Source organism: Lithobates pipiens, unplaced genomic scaffold, assembly GCF_037356315.1.
Source record: "Lithobates pipiens isolate NorthernLeopardFrog02 unplaced genomic scaffold, aLitPip1_a1.2 Scaffold_22, whole genome shotgun sequence".
Classification (NCBI taxonomy): Eukaryota; Metazoa; Chordata; class Amphibia; order Anura; family Ranidae; genus Lithobates; species Lithobates pipiens.
The window spans coordinates 172,834,916-172,847,272 of record NW_027507784.1 but is presented as its reverse complement, the minus strand read 5'-3'; the positions used below and the strand labels follow the sequence as shown (position 1 = coordinate 172,847,272).

Genomic DNA, 12,357 nt, shown 5'->3' with positions numbered 1-12,357 from the left:
TGAGCATGTGCGGCAGGGACATGACCCCGGCTCCAATTTTAAAGGGTGAAGATGCCTTTTTTTAACGCAGATGCCTTTTTTTGCCTGTATTTCATGCTCAGCTGAATTTCATGACTGCTGCATTTCTGTTTTTTCTGCCCCAGTTTTGCCTCTCTGTTTGGTAAGTATCTCCCCTGTATTTTTCTTTTCTCTATTCCCCTCTTGTTTCTGTTATGGCTTTATTTTCCTTACCCTTTTTGTGTTACATGTGTCCTCAGGCTTCCCCTGTTCCCTATCCATGGAGACCACTGCTCCAGCAGATCACCACCAGCATAATAGGTAAGGGGGGAGGAGTTTGGTAAGTAGAGAAGATCGAAAAAGAGAGCAGGACGCACTAGCGCTACCTAAATGGTTAGCCCCATCAGGTCCGCAAGACCATCTCGCAGAGATTCCTCGCATAGAAGCCGCTCTGGCCATAGGCGGAGCCATTCGGGTGGAGGAAGTCGCTCAGGGAAAGGGAGTCGCAGAAGGAGTCGCTCCAGGTCTCGTTCAAGGCGCAGCCATTCCCGCTGAAGAAGATCCCCTGATCGGAGGCATCATTCATCAGCAAGCCACTCCCATCCTTCTAAAAAATACCTGCCAGGTATGCGGGGCCATAGCCCTTCCAGATATGTTGGCATGCCGCAGGTGCTTTGAAGAAGCCACCAGAGAGAAAGGGCAAGAACACAGAGAGCTCACAGAGTCTTCTGCCCCACGTGTCGCTCCCGACACGGAATTATCTCCAAGGGGTGCTTCGCCGGCTCCCCCAAGTACTTCCAGAGAGCATGATTCTCCTTCAGATGAGGAAGAACTAGAGGCTTCAGTGGGCTTTGACTTCTCCCTAATAGAGCCTTTTGTGAGATCAGTGAAGGGGCCATTAGCTGGGAGGAACCCCAGGAGGCCCAACCCAAAAGGAGAAAATATTCCTCGAACCTGAAGAGAGAACCCGAAGCCTTCCCCTTCATTGATGAGTTGGAGGAACTTATCAGAGACGAGTGGCAGAGACCCCAGAAGAAAGCAAGTCTCAACAATCGGCTTGCCAAACTATATCCTCTAAAGGAGGCTAAAATTAATCTCTCGTGTCCCCGCCAGTGGTGGATGCATCCCTCATGCGTCTGGCCAGACGCGTTACGCTCCCTATCGAGAATGCCGTGTCATTCAAGGATCTCAAAAGAGCTTACCTAGCATCAGGAGGAGTATGCAGGCCAGCAGAGGTTCTTGTAGCTGTGGGTAAGGCTATTGCCAGTTGGTCAGCAAGCACAGAAAAGCTTATATCCAAGGCGCTGATCAGGACCAGATAGTTAGGGCCCTGCAAGAACTAAGCCTTGCAGGGGATTTTGTGGCAGAGGCATCTGTGGATGCTGTTAAGTCTGCATCCAGGGCTATATTGTCCTCGGTAATGGCCAGACGGGCTCTATGGTTCAAACCCTGGGCGGCAGATCCTGCTTCCAAATGCAATTGGTGCCGCATCCCGTATGATGGCGAGAACCTTTTCGGCGCTATTTGGACTATGCTATTTCTAAGGTCACTGGCAGAAAATCAGGGCTTATCCCCTCAAAAAGAAAGCCAAAGCTTCAGAGGTCTCCTCCCTTTAAGCGTAACCTCCCGGACAGGTACAGGGATGCCAAGTCCTACAGGCCTGTTAGGGAGTACAGAAGGCACTGGAAGGCCCCTCAAACGTCCTTCCTGAAGTTCCAAGACCCCGGCATCTACTGACCAGAAGTCCTTTTTGAGGGTGCGTCCGCCCAGCCAGCAGTGGTGGGGGCCAGACTCTCAAAGTTCAAGCTGGTCTGGGCGGAAACAATAAGCGACCCCTGGACATTAACCACCGTTCGCGTTGGGCACAGATGGTCATTCAGGTGACTTCCCCCGGGAGACCATTTTTGCCCAACAAACCTCCCGTCATCCCCGCAAAAAGGTTAGCCTTGACCCGATACGTTCAGGATCTGCTCCAAAAGGAAGCAATTACCGAGGTGCCCCTATCCCAAAGAGGTCGGGGGTTCTATTCCCCTCTATTTTCTAGTAAAAAAGAAATCGGGGGACCTACGTCCGGTCCTGGATCTAAACTTAAACCGTCCTATCCAGGTAGAAGCATTCAAAATGGAGAGCCTCCAGTCTATCCTCCAGGCCATAAATCTGGGGGACTGGATGCTCTCCATAGATCTACAGGACGTCTACCTCCATTTCCCTATCCATTCAGAACTCCAAAAGTTCCTCAGTTTTTCGCTAAACCACAGACACTTTCAGTTCTGAAGTATTCAGTTTGGAATTTCTACGGCTCCCAGGACCTTTACAAAGGTCCTTCTTCCCGTTATCGTGCATCTGAGGGAGAGGGGGCTGCGAGTCCACCATTATCTGGACGATATTCTCCTCCTCTCAGACAGCCGGGAGTCGCTGTTAGAGCATCGAAAGATCCTCGTCTCCACTCTGCAGAATCTGGGATGGCTCATAAACTGGAGGAAGAGCCAGACTCGGCCCACCCAGAGAATGATCTTCTTAGGAGCCCAGTTGAATACAGTGCAGCTGCCTCCGGAAAAGTCTTCCCTGTTGGTCCGGAAGGTGAAGAAGGCCATTCTAGCAAGATCCCTGTCGGCCAGAGTATGCCTCAGCCTTCTAGGTACCCTATCAGCAACCATTACTATAGTCCGTTGGGCTCAGTGGCACACCAGACCTCTGCAGAACTCCTTCCTACATCAGTGGGATAGTTCATCCATGGCCCAGACGATCCGGATCTTGGAGACAGTCAGGCGCTCATTGCGTTGGTGGACTCGTCCCCACAACTTAAAAATTGCAAACACATAGTCATCCCTCCTCAGGAGGTAGTGACCACGGACGCCAGTCTAGAAGGTTTGGGAGCCCACTACCAGTCCCATGCAGTGCAGGGCCGTTGGCCTTTTTTGAAGTACGGGACTCGGTATCGAACGTGCTGGAGACGAGGGCGGCCCTCCAGGCTCTCCTGGCCTTCAGCTCCCCTTTAAGGGGGAAGCAGGTCCTCTTAAGGATGGACAACAAGGTTGCTGTCACCTACATAAACAGACAGGGGGGGGGACCAGGAGTCCCTCCATGATGCGGGAAGTTCTCCCTGTGATTGAATGGGCACAGTTGAACCAGTCAGACCTGAGAACGATTTACTTTCAGGGGGTAGAGAACATCTTAGCCGACACGCTCAGCAGGGAGTTCGCCTCCAACAACGAGTGGTCCCTGAGCCCTCAGGCCTTCTCCCTCATCTGCCAGACCTGGGGTCATCCAGACATAGACCTTGCTGCGACTCCAGCAAACTCCAAATGCCGAGGGTTCCTGTTGAGGTTTCCCTTTCACTTAGCGGAGGGGACAGATTGCCTCCAGCATCCCTGGAACTTCCATCTCGGGTATATCTTCCCTCCGACTCCCCTGATAGCGAGATTTCTCTTAAGGCTCAAGAGATCAACGGCATTGGTGATAGCGGTGATTCCTTTTTGGCCCAGGAGGCCATGGTTCACCACTCTCCTACAACTGAGCACGGCAGACCCTTTTGCTCTTCCCCTGTCAGCCGACTTGCTCTCCCAGGGCCAGCTACTACATCCAGATTCAAGGAAGCTGCACTTGATGGCTTGGGGGCTGAGAGGGCTAGGTATCTATGTCAGGGCTGCTCCCAGAAGGTAGCTGATACCCTGCTCCAGGCCAGAAAACCTACCACCAACTGCACCTACTGCAGGGTCTGGGAGAAATTTGTTGCCTTCTCTCAGGACCTTGGCTGGGATCTGTCCTCCCTTTCGGCTCCTTTGATCCTAGAGTTCCTGCAATCAGGCTTAGACAAAGGTCTTAGCTCTAGTACTCTGAAAGTTAGGTGTCAGCTCTATCTGCCCTGACAGGGGTTAAATGGGCTCACGATCCCCTTGTTATGCAATTTCAGAAGGCCTGTCTTAAACTAAGACCACCTAGGAAGCCTTCCTTTCCAACATGGGACCTATCAGTCATCTTAGAGGTACTATCCAAAGAACCCTGTTTTTCGCTGGAAAACATCTCCCTCTGGCACCTGACACTAAAAGTCACCTTCCTGGTCACAATCACATCAGCGAAGAGAGTTTCAGAGATGCAAGCACTACTGATTAAGGAGCCGTATCTGATCATTCATCCGGACAGGGTAGTTCTAAGACTCTTGGATCACTTTATCCCAAAGGTGGCACCCTCTTTTCACTTCAACCAGGAAATCAACTTGCCAGCTCTTAACACAGACCAGGGTGACCCTCATCCTCTGGATGTAAGGGGCAACATCATAAAATATCTTTTCCTGTCCAAATCCTTTAAAAGATCGGAGAACCTCTTCATCATTCCCTATGGCCTTAGGAGAGGTCAAGCAGCGTCGGCCTGAACCATTGCCTCCTGGTTGGTGAAGGCCTACTTGCTGAGCGAGTTGCAAATTCCTGAAGACCGGAGGGCTCATTCCACCAGAGCAGTGCCCACCTCCTGGGCAGCGTATTGTAGGGTCTCAGCGGAAACCATCTGCAGAGCGGCCACTTGTTCCTCCAGGAACACCTTTATCTCTCACTACAAGGTGGACTCAGCTCAGCTATCAACAGTAGAATTGGGAAAGTCCATTATTCAAGCCAACTTTTCTATTCCTTGCTAATAAATGTTTACCTTTGCATCTCCCACCCAGTCTGCGAGTTAATCCCCAGAGTGTATGCTGCCATGATGCGACAGGAAACCGGAAAATTGTATACTTACCTTTCCGTAATTTTCCTTTCCTGTCGCATCTTCATGGCAGCATACAATATCCCACCCACAAAGGTGATTCATATATACAGAGAATACCGGGGCGGGGGGCGTATCTTCATCTTATAGCTATGCGGTCCTATCAGGTTGTGGGGGCGGAGTCACAACCAGAGTGTATGCTGCCATGAAGATGCGACAGGAAAGGAAAATTACGGAAAGGTAAGTATACAATTTTCCGGTTTTATGAAAGACACTACCACAATGCATGGTACTACAATACCCAATTTTGTGACTCTGAATGTATTTTTTTTACTTATCTAGGAGTCGCCATCAAGATACCCATAGTCTGTGTTGTACTGGAGGGAGGACCAGGCACCCTAGATGTAAGTTACAATTATCTATGCCACATACGTGCTTATAAAATTAGGAACACACCTTTTACAAATAAAGCTGCCATTCAAAAAAATTTGCAACAGTTCTTGTGTATGTGTAATCCATGCATCTACATACTATTACAAGCAGCCATCTGTGAACCTGCCATTGATACTGGATTGCACATACTGGTACATGGTGCATTTGCGCACTAGGAAAAAATAGCTGACTGGCATGTTTTTTTATTTACTAAAGCTCTGCTGTATCAGGCTGCACAGTGAAGAACTCTGAAGTGAAAGAAGTATTATATTTTCAAAGTATTATTTAACATTTTTGATTGGGTACTTTTTTAACCACTTCAATACTGGGCACTTAAACACCTTTCTGCCCAGACCCATTTTGAGCTTTCAGCGCTGTCGCACTTTAAATGACAATTGCGCGGTCATGCTACACTGTACCCAAATTAAATGTTTATAATTTTTTTCCCACAAATAGAGCTTTCTTTTGGTGGTATTTGATCACCCCTATGGTTTTTATTTTTTGCTAAACAAATAAAAAAAGACCGAAAATGTTGAAAAAAAAATTTTTTTGTTTCAGTTTCAAAACTTTGTAAATAAGTAAGTTTTCTCCTTCACTGATGGGCACTGATGGGGCTGAACTGACGGGCATGGATAAGGCGGGACCTAGACCAGTGTGGGGACTGATGGGCAATGATAGGTGGCACTGATGGGTGATACGCATGGACACTGATAGGTGGCACAAATTGGCACTGATAGGTGGCACAAATTGGCACTGATAGCTGGCACGGATTGGCATGGATAGGCGGCATGAATGGGCATGGATAGGCGGCATGAATGGGCATGTATAGGTGGCACATATAGGCATTGATGGGCACTGATAGTTGGCATGGATGGGCACTGATAGGTGGCATGGATGGGCACTGATAAGCGACATTGTATTGCATTGTTTTGTACTGATGGATGCCAATCAGTGCCAAACAATAATGCATGCCAATCAGTGATGCCCATTGTGGTCACTGATTGGCATCCATTGTGGGTACTGATTGGCATCCATTGTGGGCACTGACTGGCATCCCTGGTGGTCTAGGTTGGCATACCTGATGCTGGGCATCCCTGGTTGTCCGGTTGACATCCCTGGTGGTCCAGTGTGGGCATCCTGGGGGGGGGGGGCTGTGCTGATAATCAGCCGATCGGCTCTCCTCTACTCGCGTCTGACAGATGCGAGTGAGGAAAAGCCGATCACCAGCTCTTTCTATTTACACTGTGATCAGCCGTGATTGGACACGGCTGATCACGTGGTAAAGAGTCTCTGTCGGAGACTTTTTACCAAGATCGTTGTTGCGGTGTGTCAGATTGAGACCCCGCAACAACGATTGCCACGATGCGCTCCCCTGGGAAACAGAGAATTTTCAAAGGTCACTCTAAATATTTATACCCTTCCCCATCATGCACCACCAGCAATAAACTTCTTGGTCTAGGGTAGTGATGGCGAACCTTGGCACCCCAGATGTTTTGGAACTACATTTCCCATGATGCTCAGCCACTCTGCAGTGTAGTTGAGTATCATGGGAAATGTAGTTCTAAAACATCTGGGGTGCCAAGGTTCGCCATCACTGGTCTAGGGGGACCTAAATTTTCCCACACTATTGCCAGGGGCACTCCCCAACAGCAGCCAAAGACACGCAATAACACTGAGCTTAGGTGAAGCAGAATTATTAATTCCAGCTCAGACTGACTACAGACTAGCAGTACTAAATTTAGACTAGGGACACTACTGCCTAGGTCAAGGTCTTTATATTGTCTCAGCTCACAACAATAGGCAGCCCATAGATGAGTAAGCTTCTTTTTTTTTTTTTTCAAACAGCAGGTTGAATGATAAAAACTGACCCGGTTTCCCCTATCCACACATTCGAGGTGGATGAGGAAATCCTTCCCATTGTGTAATTGTAAGAAAACCTCCCCACCATCAGAATATGTTGATCAGTGTTGCAGACTAAAGCTTACAGTGCTGATTAGGCAGGGAAAATCTGACAGCACTGTTGCACAGAGGTTGATTGGCTGATCCAATTCTGTACAACCACAGTGCCCTTACATGAATTGAAATTTGGATGGTCCCTGCTGAATTTTGGTCAATGTCTGGCTACCTTTAATTTGGAGCAGCATAGTATTAAGTATTGTTTCACTGTAAGTGGAATTTTGGGGTGTTACATCAATTGATACAGTTATAAAAAGTAATACTTTCTGTGCTCTCTGTCTGCAGACAATCTATAATGCTATCAGCAACAACACACCGTGTATCATCGTGGAAGGATCAGGACGAGTAGCTGATGTCATTGCTCAGGTGGCACAACTTCCCATTTCAAAAATTACAATCTCTCTCATTCAAGAAAAACTGCACACTCTTTTTCCTGATACATATGACACCTTTACAGAGGACAAGATAGTGGAATGGACTAAAAAGGTAAAACAAAAGCCTGATCTGTTCACTGGTAATGTTTTTATGTGTTAGAACTTAGAATGTATTAAAGTTTGTCTACAGCAATTTGATTTTAGCTTTGGATAAAGTGAGAAAAGTTTGTCATTTAAGTACACTATACAGCATTGCGAGTGCAATATATGCATTTTTTCTCTTAAGAAAAACTATATTGCTTTTTAACTAAGCTTATTTTATGTTTGTTTACAAGGTTATAAACATGTACATTGAGGTTGATTTACTAAAGGAGTTGAGAATGTTCACATAATAAATTGTGTGGTGATTCAATTATCCAATCGTGTGAAAAGTAAATCCCTGTATACTTATTTCTTCTGCCAGTGATTGGATAATTTAAGTAAATATTCGCACAATTGTGAATATATAAATATTTAATATAGAGATCTCCAATAATATTTTATTTGTAGGACTTTGATTGACTTTCTAGTAGGAAAGCCCAGCACCAGCTTGTAAGGTGATATTTTACAATTCGGTTCTATTCAGAATACAGGCTACTCACATCATAATACTAAAAAGCATTGGTGGCAATTTTGTCCAATATCTGCTACTTTCTGGCTTCAAGTGGTAAATAAAATGAATATACAAAGTGTGTCTAAAAATGTTTGGTGAATGGTCCAATATCTCAGCGGTAACATGGGCCAGTTGCGCACGAATGCACATGGCTGTCCGGGACATGACGAAAAGCGCTGACTAGGGTGGAGTACACGTGATCATCAGGGTCAACCCACTGAAGGCAGTTGAACATAGTCAGTGTAAGAGGTAGGGTCACAGTGCAATGGAGGAATGAATGAACATCAAGTTCTGCATGAAATGTTGGTGCAAGTGTATGAGACGGAAGCCATGAGCAGAAAATGGGTTTCACAACGGGAAGGAAACAACTGAGGATGAGCTACATTCGGGTCAGTCGTCGACAAGCAGAATCCCAGACATGATCAAGCGAGTGTAACAAATGCTGGCATGAGATTGGTGACTGCCTCTAAGATTGATGGCATAGGAATTGGACATTATCAAGGATGCGGTGCGCACCATCGTCCACGAAGATTTGGGTAAGTGGAAGATTTGTTCCTGCTTTGTGCTACACAAGCTGACAGATGAACAGAAAGCAAAACGAGTGTAAACCCCTGGATATTTCATCACCTTTGTGACCAGAATCCGTCCTTTCTGAAAACCATCATTACAGTGAATGAGACCTGGTTCTACCAGTTCGATCCGGAATCCAAGCAGTAATCAAAGGAATGACGTTTACCCTTTTCCTCGAAACTCAAAAAGAGTCCCCTGCAAAAGCCCAAGGTCAAGACAATGTTGATTGCCTTCTTTGACAACAATGACATCATCCAAGAATGTGTTACAGCAATTCTGCGATTGATTCCTAAAGATGCCTTTGCTGATAGTTTCCAAAAGCTTTATGAACGTTGCCAAAAGTGTTGTGAAGGATGGAAATTATTTTGAAGACCAATAAAGGTAATTTGTTTTTATTTTCTATTTTGTTTGTTTTCTGATGCCATGCCTCAAACTTTTTAGACATACCTCTTATATACACTACTGTACAAAAGTTTTAGGCAGGTATGAAAAACTGCTGTAAATTAATTTAAGAATGTTTTCAGACATAGATGTGTTGATAGTGTATGTTTATCAATTAATAAAATTGAAAGTAAATTCAGAAAAGAAATCCAAATCAAGTCAATATTTGGTGTGACCACCCATTGCCCTCAAGACAGCATCAATTCTTATAGATACACTTGCACACAGTTTTTGAAGGAACTCAGCAGGTAGGTTGTTCCAAACATTTTGGATAACGAACAACAAATCTTCTGTGGATGTAGGCTGCCTCAAATCCCTCTGTCTCTTCATGTAATCCCATACAGATTTGATGATATTGAGATCATTTTGGGAGCCAAGCCATCAGTTCCAGTTCTCTTTGTTCTTTTTTTATAGTGAAAAAATTATATTGGCTGTATGTTTGGAGTCATTGTCTTGCTGCAGAATAGAGATGGGCCGAACATCCCCTTGGTTCAGTTCATGCCAACAGTCTCGAACATCACAAAAGTTTGGACCTGAACTTCAAAAATCAAAAGTCCGCATTTTGAAGGCTTACAATATCTCACAAAAGTGAGTACACCCCTCACATTTTTGGAAATATTGTATTATATCTTTTCATGCGACAACACTGAAGAAATTACACTTTGCTACAATGTAAAGAAGTGAGTGTGCAGCTTGTATAACAGTGGCAATTTGCTGTCCCCTCAAAATAACTCAACACACAAGTATTAATGTCTAAACTGCTGGCAACAAAAGTGAGTACACCCCTAAATGAAAATGTCCAAATTGAGCCCACTTAGCCATTTCCCCTCCCTGGTGTCGTGTGACTCATTAGTGTTACAAGGTCTCAGGTGTGAATGGGGAGCAGGTGTGTTAAATTTGGTGCTATCGCTCTCACTCTCTCATACTGGTCACTGGAAGTTCAGCATGGCACCTCATGGCAAAGAACTCTCTGATGATCTGAAAAAAATCATTGTTGCTCTACATAAAGATGGTCTAAGCCAGTGATGGCGAACCTTAGCACCCCAGATATTTTGGAACTACATTTCCCATGATGCTCCAGTACACTGCAGAGTGCCAGAGCATCATGGGAAATGTAGTTCCAAAACATCTGGGGTGCCGAGGTTCGCCATCACTGGTCTAAGCTATAAGAAGATTGCCAAGACCCTGAAACTGAGCTGCATCACGGTGGCCAAGACCATACAGTGGTTTAACAGGACAGGTTCCACTCAGAACAGGCCTCACCATGGTCGACCAAAGAAGTTAAGTGCACATTCTCAGTGACATATCTAGAGGTTGTCTTTGGGATGAGTGCTGCCAGCATTGCTGCAGAGGTTGAAGGGGTGGGTGTCAGCCTGCCAGTGCTCAGACCATTTGCTGCACACTGCATCAAATTGGTCTGCATGGCTGTCATCCCAGAAGGAAGCCTCTTTTAAAGACGATGCACCAAAAAGCCAACAAAAAGTTTGCCGAAGACAAGCAGACTAAGGACATGGATTACGGGAACCATGTCCTGTGGTCTGATGAGACCAAGATAAACTTATTTGGTTCAAATGGTGTCAAACGTGTGTGGCGGCAACCAGGTGAGAAGTACAAAGACATTGTGTTTTGCCTATAGTCAAGCATGGTGGTGGGAGTGTCATGGTCTGGGGCTGCATGAGTGCTACCAGCACTGGGGAGCTACAATTCATTGAGGGAACCATGAATGCCAACATGTACTATGACATACTGAAGCAGAGCATAATCCCCTCCCTTCAAAGACTGGGCCGCAGGGCAGTATTCCAACATGATAATGACCCCAAATACACCTCCAAGACGACCACTGCCTTGCTAAAGAAGCTGAGGGTAAAGATGATGGACTGGCCAAGTATGTATCCAGACCTAAACCCTGTTGAGCATCTGTGGGGCACCCTAATCTAAAGGTGGAGGGGGGCAAGGTCTCTAACATCCACAGCCTTGTGGTGTCATCATGGAGGAGTGGAAGAAAACTCCAGTGGAAACCTGTGAAGTTCTGATGAACTCCATGCCCAAGAGGGTTAAGACAGTGCTTCAAAATAATGATGGCCACACAAAATATTGACACTTTGGGCCCAATTTTGACATTTTCACTTAGTGGTGTACTCACTTTTGTTGCCAGTGGTTTAGACAATAATGGCTGTGTATTGAGTTATTTTGAGGGGACAGCAAAATGGCTGTGTGTTGAGTTATTTTGAGGGGACAGCAAATTTACACTGTTATATAAGCTGTACACTCACTACTTCACATTGTGACAAAGTGTCATTTCTTCAGTGTTGTCACATGAAAAGATATACTAAAATATTTACAAAAATGTGACTTTTGTGAGATACTGTATAAATATATACACTATATTACAAAAAGTATTGGGATGCCTGCCCTTACACACACATGAACTTTAATGTCATCCCAGTCTTAGTGCATAGGGTTCATTATTGAGTTGGCCCTCACTTTGCAGATATAACAGCTTCAACTCTTCTGGGAAGACTGTGCACAAGGTTTAGAAGTGTGTCTATGGGAATGTTTGACCATTCTTCCAGAAGCGCATTTGTGAGGTCAGGCACTGATGTGGATGAAAAGGCCTGGCTCACAGTCTCCGCTCTAAATCCTCCCAAAGGTGTTCTGTTGGGTTGAGGTCAGGACTCAGGACTGTGCAGACCAGTCAAGTTCCTCCATCCCAAACTTGCTCATCCATGTCTTTATAGACCTTGTTTGTGCACTGGTGCGTAGTCATGTTGGAACAGGAAGGGGCCATCCCCAAACATGGGAGCATGAATTTGTTCAAAAGGTCTTGGTATGCTGACGTTTTAAAAGTTCCCTTCACTGGAACTAAGGGGTAAGTCCAACCCCTAGAAAAACAACCTCACACCATAATCCCCCCTCCGCCAAATAATTTGGACCAGTGCACAAGGCAAGGTCCATAAAGACATGGATGAGCAAGTTTGGGGTGGAGGACTGGCAGATAGATCAGCAGACTCCAAAAAATAAAAACAGCCAGGTAGACAGCTGACTCCTACAGAGAACAAAAACTCACAACACCATGCAGGGTGTCCTTGGATGAGTGCCTCTTGATGCTTTCCCAGCCACTTCCGCAGTCCCCGGCTAATGAAGAGTAACCTCTGGTACTTCATCTCGGAACATAATTTTTATCTTCAAGCTCCCAGGCAACAAAAAGGCTCTCTCTAAGAGAGCCTCAAGCATATGGCC

The 12,357-nt window shown here is 45.8% G+C and overlaps 1 protein-coding gene across 1 annotated transcript in view; it reads left to right on the top strand.

Annotated features, from left to right (window-relative positions):
• Nucleotides 1-12,357, top strand: part of TRPM2 (transient receptor potential cation channel subfamily M member 2) — a 406,419-nt gene that overhangs the window by 210,384 nt on the left and 183,678 nt on the right. Inside the window, exons 8-9 of the mRNA XM_077448652.1 lie at nucleotides 5,035-5,096; nucleotides 7,366-7,566. Coding sequence (XP_077304778.1) covers nucleotides 5,035-5,096; nucleotides 7,366-7,566 — 263 coding nt within the window. The remainder of the gene's footprint in view (nucleotides 1-5,034; nucleotides 5,097-7,365; nucleotides 7,567-12,357) is intronic.